Source organism: Onychostoma macrolepis, chromosome 03 (assembly GCF_012432095.1).
Source record: "Onychostoma macrolepis isolate SWU-2019 chromosome 03, ASM1243209v1, whole genome shotgun sequence".
NCBI lineage: Eukaryota > Metazoa > Chordata > Actinopteri > Cypriniformes > Cyprinidae > Onychostoma > Onychostoma macrolepis.
The window spans coordinates 54,637,648-54,656,076 of record NC_081157.1 but is presented as its reverse complement, the minus strand read 5'-3'; the positions used below and the strand labels follow the sequence as shown (position 1 = coordinate 54,656,076).

The window sequence follows — 18,429 nt, the reverse complement described above, 5'->3', positions numbered from 1 at the left end:
TACGATGTAACAAGTACATCGTGTGTTATGAGAAGTGTTCCCGGTTCTGGTTGATCTAATTAATGCAGCCTAACAATCCTTTAATGGATTTGAATATTAGAAGCGTATTAGTGTGTTATGTGTAAGCCAGGCTAAAGAGATGTAGATATATTTTTAAGATGAAAAAATGCAGTTTTACAGATGCTAGAAACATGGCTTTCAAATGACAGATTGCTATCGAACAGCACACCTAGGTTCCTGACTGATGAAGAAGAATTGACAGAGCAGCCGTCAAGTGTTAGATAATGTTCTAGGTTATTACATGTGGGGTTTTTAGGTCCGATAATTAACACCTCTGTTTTTTCAGAATTTAGCAGTAAAAAATTACTCGTCATCCAGTTTTTTATATCGACTATGCATTCCGTTAGTTTTGCTAATTGGTATGTTTCATAGGGTCACAAAGAAATATAGAGCTGAGTATCATCAGCATAACAGTGAAAGCTAACACCATGTCTCCTGATAATATCTCCCAAGGGTAACATATAGAGCGTGAAAAGTAACGGCCCTAGTACTGAGCCTTGAGGTACTCCATACTGCACTTGTGATCGATATGATACCTCTTCATTCACTGCTACGAACTGATGGCGGTCAGATAAGTACGATTTGAACCATGCTAAGGCACTTCCACTAATGCCAACATAATTGTCTAGTCTTTTCAAAAGAATGTTGTGGTCAATAGTGTCAAACGCGGCACTAAGATATATTGTTATATATATATTGTTATTATTATTACTTATAAGTGGTCTTTGTCTGCTTTAAGTAACTATGAGAAATATAATCCATTGTAATTTAAGCGGATGGATCATGTTCATTGTGTGTTATAAATCATCTTACTCTTAAAAGCTATAATCACTAATAGGTAACTATTATAATAAATTAAAACTGTTTTTATGAATATTCATGAGATAATGCATTATAAATAACTTTATAAAATGTTGTATCATGCATGCATTATAATGCCTTAAGAATACCATTATAATGTAATATAAATACGGGCTTCATAGAAAGTGTTACCAAATATTTCCTAACAGAAGTGATGCATGCAACACATGCAAACAATCTCCAGCTGATCATCTTCATATGTTCTGGTCTTGCCCGAGACTAATGGACTACTGGTCAGACATTTTTAGAACCCTCTCGCAGGCCTTTAACACCACCATGGCCTCTAATGCATTGACTGTTCTGTTTGGCCTTCTTCCAGACTCAGTTGCATCGTTCCCAGAGCACTGCGTCATTGCCTTTACCACTTTATTAGCGAGGCGTGCCATCCTTCTTAAATGGAAACATGTCTCTCCCCATCACATGAGGATTGGATGAGAGAGGTATTGCAATGCATCCACTCTTCCAAAGGATCACTGAGATCCTTTTACAAAATATGGAGCCCTATACTGGGTACTATCGAGAACATATCTGTTACATCAGGACCTTCTCAGTAGAGTCTTAGTAGGGGACCATTTGACCAGACCTTAATGGGTTTTTGTTTGTTTTGGTGTGGTCTTTGGGAGGGGTTGTGGGGGGAGGTTTTGTTGTTGTGTTTATTGGTTTTGTTTCTTGTTCTTCCTCTTATCACACATCCTGTTTCATTTAGTAACTGAGGTAATACATTTTATATGTCCGCAAAATTTAATAATAATCAAAAAAATTTAAAAAAACTTGGAAAGAGAGATGGAAAGTGTTAAAAAATGTTCTCTTTTAATGGATATAGCATGGGGATACATGATTTCAAGCCAAGAATATCAGAATGAGCAGCACATGACAAGCTTTAAATAAATCCACCAAAATGACTTGAGCACAGCACGACAGAGACGATCAAACACTCACCTCCTCCTCTGAACTGTTGTGTTGGGCTGTAGGTGGGGGTCTTTTTCTTCCTCGTGTTCGCAGGTTGTGCTGATTGGTGTGTCGATGCTGCTGTCAAATGAGATTTATCTAGACTAGTGTTTCTCAACGGAGAGCATCGGGGGGCGTTTGGTTAAGGCGAGATGTATGAGCTGAAACTTGCGAAAGAAAATGGTACGGCACACATGATATGGCAGTACACTGGACGCATCAAAGCACACTTTCTATATCAGTTTGTCAACCTGTCGACAGACTGAAGGACTGATTATAATCAGGATCTGTGTGCAGCTTCGATGACCGCACGCTAGTTCACACTCACTAAAAATAGTTGGGTTAAAAATGACCCAACAGATAACCCAATGGTGGGTTACTATAGCACCTACCTAATGTTGGGTTATTTTAACCCAATGGATTGGGTAATATGTTTTACCCAATGCATTGGGTTATAAAATAACTAATTTGTTGGGTTATTTGGCCAAAATGTTTTAAAATGCTTTAACCATCCTGGTATTATTATTATTATTATTATTATCATTCTTATTATTGCTATGTAAATAAATAATAATGTACAGCATACAAATATATGGAAAATGCTTTATTTCCATTACATTACATTTGCAAATACTTCCATTACAAAAGTTGCAAATACTTCTATTAAATTAAATGACTGGTTGAAATTGTGTTATTAATTATTTCCTTATCACATTAGGTTATATGCAATTGTTTCAGTTTACAAGATAAATATAAATTCACAAACAAACAAACAGAACAAAGCTAGTACAGACAATGCAATTACAGCTGCAACAGGTTTGGGATACTCAATGTTCAAAATGTAAAATAATTTAAAGCATGTATCAACTGCTTGTAAAAAAGACGGCCTTGCTTCAGTGCCATTTCTCCCACAATAATGAAGGCTTGATTATGAGGGAATTGCCTTGGTTGCTCCTCCTCCTCCAAATACAGAATGAAATTTGTTCCAACCTTTAAACAGAAATTTAAAATGGTAAATATGCACATACATCGGATCAAATAATACCCAAAAATGTATTGTCATAAATGATGCCTTGGATAAATGATAATAAGGATAAATGACTTACCCACTTTGTATGGCAATGAAGGAGGATATCGGGCAGGGTTTTACTGCAACTTTAATGCAATCTCCAAGACCAACTTAAATAGAAAAACAATGGGTTAATCTCCAAACAAGAATGGGGAAGGGGGTCTTTTCTAAGCCATGGTAGCAGTTTTTCATTTGATTTATTACTGTTGTAATAATGGATTAATGTCTGTTATATATCAATTTGATTAGCCGTGTGTTACAAGAGTTGTGTTTGTATCATTGTAGACAGGTGTGTGAATTTTGAACTCTTTCTGCATGTTACATTGTTAAACTAGTGGGTGGTAATGTGAGTGTATCAATGACATACTGAATGAAATTTTAGTTATGTAAAAGCTATATCACTCGTAATCGTGCTGTTAGACTCTATATCAGCAGGCTGTGGTTATCTGTGGCCTCATACATGATCTAGAGTCTAATGCCAAATTCACACTATAAAGATGGCACAAAAGCACTTCTGAAAGTGGCATTTATGTGTCTTTACAATACTGTTTAATGCCTCTCAGGGCATAAATGCCTTTACAGAATTACAAGTGCATACTCAGATTATGAAACGGGTCAGAGCTGGAATTTAGTTTACCTTTTATGCTGCATTGCATCTATACAGAGAATTTTGAGCTGGCACAAGCAGCCTTAAAGGAGAAGTCCACTTCCAGAATACAAATTAAGTACAAAGAAATTACGTTTATTGAGGAAAACAATCCTGGATTTTTCTCCATATAGTGGACTTCTATGGTGGCCAACAGGTTGAAGGTCCAAATTAGAGGTCTGCGCGGGACTGTTTTTTAAGTCCCGCTCCCGCGAGGTTATATCCCGCACCCGCCCGCTCCCGCGATATATTCACTCTTTGTTCACCCGCTGTCCGCTTTGAATAATTTTCTTCCCGACCCGACCGTTCCCGCTAAATTTAGATCTTGTTTCCAGAATCACACATTTAAATTTCCTCTACTGAAAGAAAGACAAATAGGCTAACAAATAAAAGTGTAGTCTGCACAAAATTGTATTTGTTATTTTATTCGTCGTCAAGAGTCTTTTATTGACAGCAAAATGTTAAACGAATTTTGTGTCTTAAGACACGAAATTCGTTTAACATTTTGCTGCCAACACAGTAGGAAAAAAAGTATTATTATTATTATTATTATTATTATTATTATTATTATTATTATTATTATTATTATTATTATTATTATTATTATTATTATTATTATTATTATTATTATTATTATTATTATTATTATTATTATTATTATTATTATTATTATTATTATTATTATTATTATTATTATTATTATTATTATTATTATTATTATTATTATTATTATTATTATCATTCTTATTATTGCTATGTAAATAAATAATAATGTACAGCATACAAATATATGGAAAATGCTTTATTTCCATTACATTACATTTGCAAATACTTCTATTAAATTAAATGACTGGTTGAAATTGTGTTATTAATTATTTCCTTATCACATTAGGTTATATGCAATTGTTTCAGTTTACAAGATAAATATAAATTCACAAACAAACAAACAGAACAAAGCTAGTACAGACAATGCAATTACAGCTGCAACAGGTTTGGGATACTCAATGTTCAAAATGTAAAATAATTTAAAGCATGTATCAACTGCTTGTAAAAAAGACGGCCTTGCTTCAGTGCCATTTCTCCCACAATAATGAAGGCTTGATTATGAGGGAATTGCCTTGGTTGCTCCTCCTCCTCCAAATACAGAATGAAATTTGTTCCAACCTTTAAACAGAAATTTAAAATGGTAAATATGCACACATACATCGGATCAAATAATACCCAAAAATGTATTGTCATAAATGATGCCTTGGATAAATGATAATAAGGATAAATGACTTACCCACTTTGTATGGCAATGAAGGAGGATATCGGGCAGGGTTTTACTGCAACTTTAATGCAATCTCCAAGACCAACTTAAATAGAAAAAAAACAATGGGTTAATCTCCAAACAAGAATGGGGAAGGGGGTCTTTTCTAAGCCATGGTAGCAGTTTTTCATTTGATTTATTACTGTTGTAATAATGGATTAATGTCTGTTATATATCAATTTGATTAGCCGTGTGTTACAAGAGTTGTGTTTGTATCATTGTAGACAGGTGTGTGAATTTTGAACTCTTTCTGCATGTTACATTGTTAAACTAGTGGGTGGTAATGTGAGTGTATCAATGACATACTGAATGAAATTTTAGTTATGTAAAAGCTATATCACTCGTAATCGTGCTGTTAGACTCTATATCAGCAGGCTGTGGTTATCTGTGGCCTCATACATGATCTAGAGTCTAATGCCAAATTCACACTATAAAGATGGCACAAAAGCACTTCTGAAAGTGGCATTTATGTGTCTTTACAATACTGTTTAATGCCTCTCAGGGCATAAATGCCTTTACAGAATTACAAGTGCATACTCAGATTATGAAACGGGTCAGAGCTGGAATTTAGTTTACCTTTTATGCTGCATTGCATCTATAAAGAGAATTTTGAGCTGGCACAAGCAGCCTTAAAGGAGAAGTCCACTTCAGAATACAAATTAAGTACAAAGAAATTACGTTTATTGAGGAAAACAATCCTGGATTTTTCTCCATATAGTGGACTTCTATGGTGGCCAACAGGTTGAAGGTCCAAATTAGAGGTCTGCGCGGGACTGTTTTTTAAGTCCCGCTCCCGCGAGGTTATATCCGCACCCGCCCGCTCCCGTTCAAATTGCACCAGAGTTACCGACCGCAACCGCGTTTTATTCGGGAATTTAATCCCGCGTCGCAAGAAATCTGGCCGCGGGAATGCAGACCTCTAGTCCAAATTGCAGTTTGAATGCAGCTTCAAAGGGCTCTACACAATCCCAGCTGAACAATAAGAATAATTTTTCTTAAAAAAAATAACATTTATCTACTTTTTAACCACAAATGCTCGTCTTACACTAGCTCTGTGATGCGCATGTATGTCTTCACGCATTATGTAATCATGTTGAAAAAAGGTCACGTGTGGTTAGTTCTTCATGTGTGTACTCCGGTTCAAAAAGTTAGGGTAGGGCGAAAAACTCCATCTCATTTTCTCCTCCAACTTCAAAATCGTTCAACATTGTTGTTTTACCTTTTTTGTAAAGGGCATTTGATTTTCTTTGCACGTTCACTTTGTAAACACTGGGTCGGTACTTCCACCAATGTCATGCATGTGTGATTATGTAATGTGTGAGGTTGAGCTAGTTCAAGACGAGCATTTGTGGTTAAAAAGTATATAAATGTTTACTGTTTTAAGAAAATGACTGATCATTTCGCTAGACAAGACCCTTATTCCTTGGCTGGGATCATGTAGAGCCCTTTGAAGCTGCACTTAAACTGTAGTTTGGACCTTCATACCATTGGCCACCATGGGGGTGAGTAAATTATCAGGAATTTTTTATTCTGCAAGTGAACTTCTCCTTTAACTCAGCTATGTAAAACACCGTCACAGTACTATTGTTTGTGTGCAATTGCACAAAGGAATACTTTTGTCATTATTTACTCAACCTGAAGTTGTTCCAAACCTGTATGAGTTTCTGTCTTCTGTTGAACACAAAAGATTTTGTAGAATGTGTTTTTATTAATACTATGAAAGTAAAATATATATTTTGTGTTCAAATATACATTTTGTGTAAATGAGAACAAAAGTTGTATTTTTGGGTGAAATAACCCTTTAAGTGTGTGTTGGTGTGCTTGTCAGTACATAATGTAAAATATTACAATTTGGCATGAAATACAGAGCAGGGTTTTCTCACCAGAAGAAACATCCAGAAGATCCAACCAAGGCTCTCTTCATCTCTCCATGCCCTTTAGAGCTCAAAGTCTATCTATCACTGACATGTGGGTATAATATACCTTAGTCCAGAGTAATCTAAAATTAACAAAGAAATGGAAGTTAAAGTCAAACATTAACATAAGATGACTACATTTCCTACTTCAGTGTTCAAAATATAATTAAAATCTCACTTGTTATTATCTATCAATTGAAAAACAGAGACATGCATTTTTTTATGGTTTTGTGGGTTCCATATATTATTCTAATTAACTAACTGGTTTTAATACAGTACACCAAAAATCACACTATGAAAAATATTAAACATAAATCATTCCAAATAGCAAACAGATTAAAACAGTACTACATTATGACAAGGTTATGACCTCACACAAACACATTACAAAAATAAATATGAGAACATGATAAATAAAACAAATATAAACTACTTAACAAATATGTTAAACAAGTTCTAGTGTACAATCATATTTTCATTTTCACAAACTGTTACATGCAGTGCATATATAATACAAACTTTTTTAACTTTTCAAATGTGATTGTTTGTTTTTGGAAATTCACCTTTAATTAGCCTTATTATTTTGCATTTAAGCTTCTTTTTTAGCATAAAATGTAATTACATTCTGAAAATGTAATAGTTGCATGTCCAATTATTTAGTTGTATTTTCATTTATCCACATCAGAGTGCACTTTCATCCAAGTGGTATAGTAAAAATTTTATAAAATCCAGCATCCTGTTCAGACCCTAATATAGTACACAAAATCAGTATTAATTTAATTGAACATTAACAGTTTGTGTGTGACCATACCTTGAAACCGATAACGGTATCTTTTGATAATTGATGATAACAATGCCCCACTCTCTTCCATGTTCAGTTCTTCGTGGCTGAAGAAGCGTGTAATCAGTGTAGCTCGCAGCGCCCTCTGTTGGTGAAAATAATCACTACATGATTGCTCTGGTAACCAGCAACTTAGAGAGAATAAAATGCTTAATTTCTGCGTGTTTCGTAGTGTTTTAACTTTACACTGTAGTTTCCTGGAGAAAGGACATTACATTTGAATAAAATGGCGCCATACCTTCACTCAGAGTGGACACCACGAAAGAGGCTCCGCTGGTCTTCAAGGTGAGCGCTTCTGCCTAATATCGGAAATGTAAGTTATGTAAAAAAAAAAAAATCCCCAAAATTGTCGAGACGAACAGAAAAAGTAAGGAAAACGTTTTTTATACGTTTGAAATCGATCTGCTACAAGCGCTCGTGTCGTTAGTCAAGAGTGCAGAAAAAACTAATTAAAGTTTCAGTCAACAGAGGAGATGTAAACAAACTCGTAGGAAAAACAGAAATATTATTGTGTCAGGGCATGAAGACACTTTGTAACGAAAAACATTACGCACACATATTAATTTACCACTGTATCATCTGTCGCAGCTGCACCAATCGACCGTTGGGATTTAAATGTTAACCCAACTGGTTGCGTTGTTGTTGAAATAACCCAATAAACATAGTAATAACCCAACAAAGCGACCCAACATGTTTAACCCAGATATTGGGTACAGTAAATAACCCAACGTTTTTTCTGAACTATCACAGTATGCTTTTTCTTGTTTAGAAAAATTAACGTGAATGCTTTTTGTTTGCTGATTGGCTGCGGTTGGTTTGAATGCCTAATTTCCAGAGTTTATTCAGCTCTTGAGAATATAGCCTAATTCATATCACGTGGCTTTTTGCTCCTTGGGAAGCTAATCATAATGGTATTTCAAGACTCATGAATGTTATGTGGCATATATTTTTTAAATTATTTATGTAATATTGTGGGCTGTCATAGGCTATGTGGGTTAAAATACATGCTTTTAAAGTAGGTTATATATTACTTATATATATATATTATCTTTTACACTTTCATTGTTCTTCATAAACGCCTTGAGAAGCTTTTAATTGAGTTGATATAATCGTTTAATATCTGTGGTGATGCGCTGGAGTCACACACAGACTTCAACATCACAACAATGCTAACAATTCAATTTGATTTATTTTATTAATTGTAACAATAACCATTTTATTTGCTCTTTTTGTTGACAAGACAGCAAATCAAATTGGCAGATAAAAACAACAACAGTTGTTTATTTTTGTTTTCTATGTGAATATCTGTTCAAGAGTAATTTATTCCTGTGACCGAAGCTCTTTGATGAATAGAAAGATCAGCATTTATCTGAAATAATACGCTTTTGTAACATTATACACTACACCATTCAAAACCTTGGAGTCAGTATCTTTTTTTTTTATATATATATATATAGATTATAGAATAAATCTATTATAAATTATAGAAATTAATACTTTTATTTAGCAAGGGTGCTTTAAATTGATCAAGAGTGATGATAAAGACATTTATAATGTTACAAAATAGTTTTATTTCAGATAAATGCTTTCTATTCATCAAAGAAAGCTAAAAAAATAAAATAAAATACTCCGCTGTTTTCAACATAATAATAATCAGAAATGTTTCTCGAGCTGTAAATCAGCATATTATTATGATTTCTGAAGATCATGTGACTCTGAAGACTGCAGTAATGATGCTGAAAATCACAGGAATAAATGACATTTTAAAATATATTCAAATAGAAAGCAGTTATTTTAAATAGTAAAAATATTTCAATATGTAATCTTTTTGCAGTGTTTTGTATCAAATAAAAGCAGGCTTGGTGATCAGAGGAGACTGGTTTAAACACGTGACCGGCGGAGTGTGTGCAGTACCGGGTCCGGCCGCTGGAGGGCGGCAGCGCTGTTCTCTCAGAGTGACCCGGTGTGCGGTCACTCACGCCAGATACACTGAAGTAAGACTCACGCACGAGCACGGAGACGAAATAAATTAATAAAAACATCTCCTTCAAACACCAATGATTTGTGCACATCACAGGCGGCGGATGGAAGTGTAACACTGTATGAACCGGACTCACTGTGACTCATTGTTTCATTCCGAGAGACTCCTGCATCCGCTCTCTCTCTCTCTCACGCGCGGGAGCAGGAAGTGACGCAGCGGCTGTGTGTTTGTGTGGAGGGCGCGCCCGGGTGACTCACGGCATGTTGGGTTGCCTAGCAACAGCAGTTGTTTTCTTTCAAACTCTGGAGCCAAAAATGAACGTCTGGATGCCATCGAGAGAGAAAGAGAGAGAGACACTGACACAGAGAGAGAGAGAGAGAGAGAGAGAGACTGTGGCTGTTTCTGCTACACAACCAATGAAATATGATAATCAGTATTCTGAGTCATGCAGACAATAACATGATAAAGAACATCACTACACTTGATATAAAGTTATGTAACAGTAGCTTACATTCCTTTTCAAACAAGCCAACGGAAAAGAGTCAAGTAAAGCAAATTTCATATAATGAAAGTCAATGGGGGACAATGCTGTTTGGATCTCAATTCTTCAAAAATATCTGCTTTTGTGTTCCACAGAATAAAGAAAGGCATACAGGTCTGTAATGACATGATTATGACTGAGCTGTGATTTCTGGCTGAACTACAGGTGCTTTAAACGCTTTCCGTTTAGCCTTCAAAGTGTGTGAGAAACAGACAGGAGCGTACGTGTGCGTGTGTGTGTGTGTGTGTGTGCGTGTGTGTGTGTGTGTGTGTGTGTGTGTGTGTGTGTGTGTGTGTGTGTGTGTGTGTGCGTGCGTGTGTGTGTGTGTGTGTGTGTGTGTGTGTGTGTGCGTGTGTGTGTGTGTGTGTGTGTGTGTGTGTGTGTGTGTGTGTGTGTGTGTGTGTGTGTGTGTGTGTGTGTGTGTGTGTGTGTGTGTGTGTGCGTGTGTGTGAGCTTGAGCACTGAAATATGGGAGTGTCCATAACATTCCCATCCAGATTTCAACACAAACATTCAACAATAAAGATGCATTTCAAAATGCTGTCTGATGTTCCTCACACACACACACACACACACACACACACACACACACACACACACACACACACACAGAAGGTGGATAATAGGAGGCACTGGAACACAGATCATGACAGATTAAACACACGGTTGTTGTAGGACTTTGTTGTTCTTGCACAAAGACGTTATTGAGTGCATGTGTGAGCATGTGTGTGTGTGTGTGTGTTCACAGGTGAGGCTGTAACTGTCCTGCAGGTGAAATCTGGTTGAACAACATTCTGAATTCTCTGTTCTTCTTCTGATTTGGGTGTGTGTCTGTCACACAGGGTGTGTGTTTGTTTCCTCGCTCAGAGTCCAACACTAAACTCACAGCAACACGTTTCACAAAAAACCACAGCAAAGACTGAAAAACCAGGCGCTATCCATCATTATTTGAAGTGTTTGGTATTTTTTGGAATGTCTAGCCGAATAAAACCACTCGCTCGATATGAACACATCAGCAAGAACCAAACATTTTCACCAGCTTTAATTCTCAGACGAATCTGAAGCGCATTTACAGCTCTTTTCCTCAAACTGTTTCCCAAAGAGACGCTAATGAAAGTCCAAACGTAATGAAGATCAGGACAGTCCTAGCAGACGCTAGAATAAACACAGTCCTAATGTGCAACACAACCTAAAGTCAATCTGTCAGTGAACGGCATTCTGGGATGTGTGTGCAGGGCGTTTCACATTACTGGCGAAATCAAAAAAGACACAAATTAGTCATTTTAAAGTAAAGTCAAGTCCTTGAGTAAACCAGAATCTAGAGGTTTCTTTTCCCAAAATCTGAAAAACTTTAATAAACGTGTCTTGTTTTCTAGTACAAACATTTTTAAATAGCGATGCGAGGTGCATAGACGTCTTGTTTCCTGAGAAACTGATTTTAAAAAATCTTAACCTGCTGGTGTTTCGGTCATTTTAGACGGAGAAGATGTTTGGAAATTTTAAAAATCGCTACTTCGTCGGAATGGTACGAAACTTCGCTCGGTGAAAATAGGGCAAATATATACGAAAATACAAAGGTGGGGTTTTTTTGTACAATCTACAAATCAGACACAATACAGAAAAAAGTGCACAGCAATGAAGGGGTGACAAAACTTAAAGTCCGTGTAAAGTGATATTAAAGTATTCGGAGTTTGTCACACAACAGAAAAATGTGTTATTAACCACCCAGCCAAATCTGAATGATAAAAAAACCGCCATGTAACTAAAATAAGTTATCAAAATCTTGGAAAAATCAGCAGGACTCTCTGCTCTCAGACGCGGGGGGCGTGTCCGCTGTCGGCGCTGAAACCACGCCCACTCGCGGGAAAGCGGCCGTCTCGCTCAAAGTCAAATACCGCTACAACCTGACCGGATGCTACTGATGCTACCTCTAGTAGCTTAATTGGATTTATACAGCTATACGTGTTTGAGCGTGCAAGTTCGTTATTTAATTATAGACGCGTGGCAGCGCTGCAGTGAGGTGAAACCTTCTTGTCGTCAAGGAGAGCGTGGCTCATGGTTGCTTAGCAACGGCACACACCACGAGAGCACAAGCACATGCGTTTCTAGATGCGAATTGTGAACGCTCCATGTTTTTAAATTGTATATATTCTGCCACATATTGATGTCTCTGGGCTAAGACCACCCTAGAACCGTCCCTGCCTAGAATCTATATATCTAACATCACAGACATTCAAAAAGACGAACTAAGAGCTTGACCTCTCAACATAGTTATTATAGTGTTAGGGGCGGGGCCATGCGCGGTGGCTCCATTGCGTCATCGAGCCACCGTTTTAGCCCCGCCCAAAAAATCCTGAACACAGAATTGGTGAAAAACTGTTTAACGGTTTAACTCCACAATTCAGTGCTACATAGTTCAGGGTCTTTGTAATGTGTTTCAGCAATACATTTCTAACATTTGTAATGTGTTTAGAAACAATTCTCAGAATATATATATATATATATATATATATGGGCTATACAGCCATCTAATGTGTACACTATGGTGTGCTACAGATGATTTTCTCTATTTTTTTTTTTTTTTTACATAAGGTGGAACAAATCTGCCTCAATTAAATGCATTTTAAATACTTTAGCTCTATTTTTAACTTAAATACTGCATATAAAATATTTTTTTATAATTTTTTTTTTAACATTTTATACAAAAATAGAAAAACATGGTATATTAATTTCACAAAAATGAAATGATTCCAGGATTATATGGCCTCCGGTCAGTTCTGACCGCGAACAACAGCAGAGACAGCGGCTAGTTTCCCTTCAAATGAAGCTCGTGTTCTGGACCCCGCTGGCAGATACAGTATGTGTTCCTGTTTTAATCGTAAAATCACATCATTCCGATCTTTTTCTCAGAAAACCAGCGAAATATCAGCTGCATGTGGCCAGTCCAGTGATGTAATGAACCTCTTTCGCTCGTCTCGCGTCCTTCAGCTGGAACTGATTGAGATCCCGCCAGTGGAGCTGTGTGTGTGTGTGTGTGTGTGTGTGTGTGTTTTGACTACACTTGTTTTGGACCAGATGTCCTCACTTCTATTGTGAAACACTTCAAGCGTTTGAATGCTCCTCACTAGTTAAGATGTGTTCGGTGTAAATCTAGCCTTAAATATCATTGACCTGATAGAAAATCGATGTAAATCTAAGCAGTGTTTGAGTGATGGTCTGTCAGAGGGTGTGGAGCATCTGTATTCACAAAGTGTTTACCCATGAATCACACTCACAGAGGAGCAGCATTCAGAGTGTGTGTGTGTGTGTGTGTGTGTGTGTGAGAGAGAGAGAGCCAGCCACTGGTAAAGTTATCTTTCACAGAGTTTTCAGAGAGCCGGCGGGAAAAGGGCTTGTCAGGACCTTCCCAAACGCCACACCCTTACACAGACACACACTGCAGGAATGAGAGTGAGGGGCGGGGCGAGGGGCGGGCTGTGGGCGGGGCGGGGGCGGGGCCAGCAGAGAGCAGCTGCACTGATAGCTCAGTGTAGAGATCTACAGTCGCACACAGATCACATCTGGAAGTGAGAAGCTGCTGTCGTCCAGTGATTAGCCTTCTGTTACTCTGCAGGTAAGATCTGAAACTCTTCACATTGTTCAGGGGATTCAACAAACTGTTAGGTGTTAGTTTGTGTGGGGTTTCTACAGCTCAGCTGCTGTTCTTCTGTATAAATATGATAAATCCTGAGGAACATGGAGGAATGAGTGTGTCTGAAGGGGTTGAGAGGAGGGAGTGGCATTTCTGTGCAATGCTGAGACAAGTTTCAACCCATCGAGCTGAGAAAACACTGGATCCGCTCATTCATAGCTGCTACACACACACACACACACACACACACACACACAGGTTTCATGAGCTGTTGTTCAAACGCGTTTAACAAACCACCTCAAATAGCTGTCAAGCGTTTACACTTCACTCAAGTCACATTTGTTTTGTTTCTTTATTGTGTTCATACTGTATTGCAGAAGACTTCTGCTGCTGTTGAGGGGGATACGGGTGAAGTTAGGGACAGGTTAAGTGGTGTGGGCAGGTTTAAGGGATGGGTCAACAGTGTAATTATCAATTAATTACAGAAAGGTATTATTAACAATATAAGTACAATGTAAGAACATGTATGTACACAATAAGTGCACTGTACCAAATGATTAATTTAAATGTAAGTACATAGTAGTTAAGGCCACCTAATATAAAGTGCTACCAAAAGGACAATAACCAGACAATAAAGTGTGGTTATTCAGATCATGTCAATTCAGTTCATATGTAAAGTCCATTAATCTGTTCAGTGTCACTTTATGAGCATAGAGCTGAAAATGATATTTCCAACTTAAATTGCTATAAAATTCGAATGCTTGGTTGCTCTCTTTTTAAAGAAGACACTTGGTAGATTATTATAGAAGTGAGAAAAGTTCTAAAAATGATAACAAGTTTAAGTTTATGAAAATATCAAATGTAAAAACTCATATTTTATCTAAAATATATATTTTACAAAACACGTTGAACTCTAAAACTGCTTTAAAATCCTGACAAATCTGAATGAGCGGTGCTCCAGATTTGAGGTTGATATCTTAAAAAATGAGCTTTGAGTGAGTATTGTTTGGGTGCAGTACCCCGTTAGTAACCGTGTAAGGGCGCCCCGTTTCCATGCGTGTCGTGCGTGATCTGAAACATGTTTTTCTCTATATGTATGAAGTAGACATCACATTCAGAAGCATTAAGGGCAGTATGGCAGTATTTGATTTCAATTCAACCTCTAGCAAACACATAACAACATGTGGTGAGAACCCTGCATTATAGTTCATGCCACATCCCATCATAGAGAATCTATTGTTATTCTTTATATTTAATAACACTTTCAGACCTTTTTATCTCAAAAAATAGAATAGGTGTTATCTTATGAACACTTGACATGAGTTTTTTTAATGATGATGATATTTCATGATTTTATATGTGCATCAAAGTAAAGGCCAGAACTCGCTCTCTAACTCTGATGAGTGCTCTTCTTGCATATTAGAGTTTGTCAAGATTACTTTAGGTTTAGACTAAGATATTACTGTTTAAATCGTGTGATTGAGAAGTGGGCCCAGCGGTGGGCCGGTGAAAGTTAATTAAGGACCTCGTTTGTTAATCAGCTCTGCTGATGACTGGATGTTTTTGTTATTCAGCTCCAGTCAGTTCAGTGTCAGTTTCACACAATTCATTCACAAACGAACTCCATTCAGCTATAAAGCAGCTCTATACTGTCATTATTCAGATCAGTTCAGGTCAAGTTTCTGATAATGTTGTGTTTTTTCTCTCTGTCAGTCATGTTGCTGTTACTTGCTGCCATTTTTCTTCTCCACATCGCCTGCATCTGTCTTCTGCTGACCGCCACCATCCATAACGTGAGTGACACGCATCACAGCCAGGGGGCGGGGCCGGGGGCGGGGCCTCGCTCATGAATTATTCGTTCATTTCTAATCAAACAGTTTCTTACCTCAGCTTTATCCAGGCAGGGATCCTCAGGCAAACACGTGATCACAGCAGATTAGGAACATGCGTCACTCGCAGGAATGGAGTCCAAACACAATAATGTCCGCATTTAGTGCAGTGTTTGGAAACTGTGGGAGAATTAAGCACAAAATAAACCTTGAGCAAGCGTTACACAACAGGACAAAACAATACTTATACGACTGAACCTTCACATTAAAAGATATTCAAAGCTTCTTGAACTCATTGATAAAGCATTATGGTTTAATATACTAAAATTTTAAGTTTATCATCACTGTATAAAGTGATAAGTTGACTTGAAAAATTGAAAAATGTAGGAAACCTGTTGCCTTAAAATTATTAAGTAAATAATAATAATAAAAAAAAAGAAAGTTAAGTGAAGTTGACAATTCACTTATTTTTTTAAATGACCATTTATTTTGGTTAATTGGTTTCCTCAATTTTTTAAAGTTAAGTCAACATCACTTTTTACAGTGTAGTTATATACACTACCAGTCAGAAGTTTGTGAACTGTAAGATTTTTAATGTTTTTAAAGAAGTCTCTTCTGCTCACCAAAGCTGCATTTGTTTGATCAAAAATACAGTAAAAATTGTGAAATATTATTAGAATGTAAAGCAGCTGTTTTCTATGTGAATCTGTTAAACTGTAATTTATTTCTGTGATGTGCAGCTGTATTTGTTGAAATATAAATACTTTGTAACGCCATCTTTTGATCAATTTAAAGCATCCTTGCTGAATAAAAGTATTAATTTGTATAATCGGCAGAAGTTCATTTAGAGCTGAGCTAGTGAACTGTATGTTTGCTGATATAGTCGTGTGTGTGTGTAGGCCTGGTGGATGAACAACGATCTGTCCACTGATATTTGGTCTCGCTGGACTCTGAGTGGTGGAAACTGGAACAACACTGAGATTCCTGCTCACTATCCTAAAGGTCAGAACTCATGCATATTAATCAGTTAATCAATCTCTCAGGTCTGAAATCTCATTCTCATTTCTAAAGTCAAATGTATTACAACTGGCTGCCATTTCATGCTGTTGTGCTGTGTTTACTTTTCCTAATCCACATTAAGCTCTATTTCACAAAGTTTGCAACAGCAGGTTTTCTCGAATGCTTCTTTTAAACTGCTGTTGACTCCTGTTGCTGTTAGTTTTTGTGTGTATCTGCAGTGGCTCTTCGGTGGTTTGTGAGACACTCAGGTGTTGTGTGTGTTTTCAGATTATCTGCAGGCGGTCCAGGCCAGCTCTGTGCTCGCGTGCATCTTCTGCATCCTGGGCCTGTTCGTGTTCGTGGCTCAGCTCTACGCACTACCTAAAGGAAGACGCTTCCTGTTCACTGGAGCCTTCCAGCTGCTGGCCTGTACGAGTAACACACACACACACACACACACACACACACACACACGTCTGGTCAGCTATCCTTGTGGGGACTCTCCATAGGCGTAATGGTTTCTCTACTGTACAGACCATATATTCTATAGTCCCACACCAACCCTACATCTAAACCTACCCCTTACACACACACACACACACACACACACCTAAACCTACCCCTTACAGGAGACTACAGGCATTTTTAGATTTTCAAAAAACTGGTTTATTAGCTTGTTTACGTGTGGAGACCTCAATTTAGGCCCCCACCGTGACACGAGTCCCCATGAGTCTGTGTGTATTCAGGTTTAAGTCCCCACCTGAATAGAAACACACACACACACACACACACACACACACACCTACAGCTGTCAGTGTGTGAAGCTCATGTGTGTTTGTGCTCCTCAGGGCTGTGCATCATGATCGCGGCCTCCATCTACACAGACATCTTCCATAAACAGGATTCGGGCTGGTACGGAGCCTCCTTCATCCTGGCCTGGATCTCCGTCTGCCTCACCTTCATCTCCAGCATCACCTACTGCATCCTGCGCAAGAAGACGGCGTGAAGAACACACACACACACACACACACACACACAAGCAGATGTTTAAACACTCAAGCTGTTGATCATCCTCTGATCTCAGAACTGCTCAGGTCGGCCTCCAGTGTCTCAAAGCGTCTGTAGATCAACATATCTTATCCATTATATACAGCTGAATGTAATCTTAGTGTTTAAATCTGTCATTGTTTTGTTGTAAATGTAATGTCTAGTCATTGCTTCGGGCTGTTTCACGCTCATCTGACACGATGAGCCCCATCGAGCTTGTTACGGGTGATTCTTCATTAGACTACCTGATGATTTGTTTCTGTTCAAATGTTTATCACGTGTCCTGTACTAATGATCTGATCCACCCAACAGTGGATTTGGGCAATTTACCCATATACATGTTGGTCACTGCGAAATATCATTACCGTCATGACATGAAATAACAATTTGATTATTATGATGTTGCTTTTTTTTAAATTAAATCACTTCACAACACATAAGACCCAAGATTTAGAGACATTTTCACTGATGATGTGCACTGAGTTGGTAATGATCCTGTGTTTTAGTGATCGATTCTGGTCATAATTTAAGAAATTCTGAAAGACATAAGATTTTTTTTTAAATAAATAAATAAATAAGACATATATGCTGAACATTTTGATTGTATTTGAAAGAAAAGCATCTTTAAGGGTAATCACATCTCACTACTCCTTAAATCTGCTAAAGAAACTGGTATTCAAACAGCTTTCTATTACAATAAAATGTGTTTCTGAATTAAAAATCTATTCCACAACTCAATATATGTATAAAA

The 18,429-nt window shown here is 37.4% G+C and overlaps 1 protein-coding gene and 1 long non-coding RNA gene across 6 annotated transcripts; one reads left to right on the top strand and one right to left on the bottom strand.

Annotated features, from left to right (window-relative positions):
* Positions 1–4,437: 4,437 nt before the first annotated feature.
* Positions 4,438–17,563, bottom strand: LOC131536588 (uncharacterized). Of its 5 annotated transcripts, XR_009270004.1 has the most exons (7): positions 15,689–16,523; positions 9,768–9,987; positions 7,889–7,949; positions 7,621–7,735; positions 6,777–6,892; positions 4,867–4,939; positions 4,438–4,748 (listed from the first exon to the last, which is right to left on the bottom strand). It is a non-coding gene; the product is annotated as an uncharacterized LOC131536588 (long non-coding RNA). The 5 variants fall into 5 exon arrangements; XR_009270003.1 differs by adding an exon at positions 17,438–17,563 and having other exon boundaries at positions 7,621–9,987; positions 15,689–15,812; XR_009270002.1 differs by adding an exon at positions 17,434–17,558 and having other exon boundaries at positions 7,621–9,987; positions 15,689–15,812.
* On the top strand, positions 13,684–18,262 carry LOC131536573 (epithelial membrane protein 1-like). The gene is made up of 5 exons (XM_058769605.1): positions 13,684–13,785; positions 15,517–15,596; positions 16,532–16,634; positions 16,920–17,060; positions 17,480–18,262. Exons 2-5 carry the CDS (start codon positions 15,519–15,521, stop codon positions 17,635–17,637), a joined length of 480 nt encoding a protein of 159 aa, XP_058625588.1. The 5' UTR covers positions 13,684–13,785; positions 15,517–15,518; the 3' UTR covers positions 17,638–18,262.
* The last annotated feature ends 167 nt before the right edge of the window (positions 18,263–18,429 follow it).

Bases quoted from the DNA above. Each gene is read 5' to 3' on its own strand.
- LOC131536573 (XM_058769605.1), top strand. From the start codon at position 15,519: ATGTTGCTGTTACTTGCTGCCATTTTTCTTCTCCACATCGCCTGCATC. The intron at 16,635-16,919 runs GTCAGAACTCAT...GTGTGTTTTCAG, and splicing joins TCCTGCTCACTATCCTAAAG to ATTATCTGCAGGCGGTCCAG. The intron at 17,061-17,479 runs GTACGAGTAACA...TGTGCTCCTCAG, and splicing joins AGCCTTCCAGCTGCTGGCCT to GGCTGTGCATCATGATCGCG.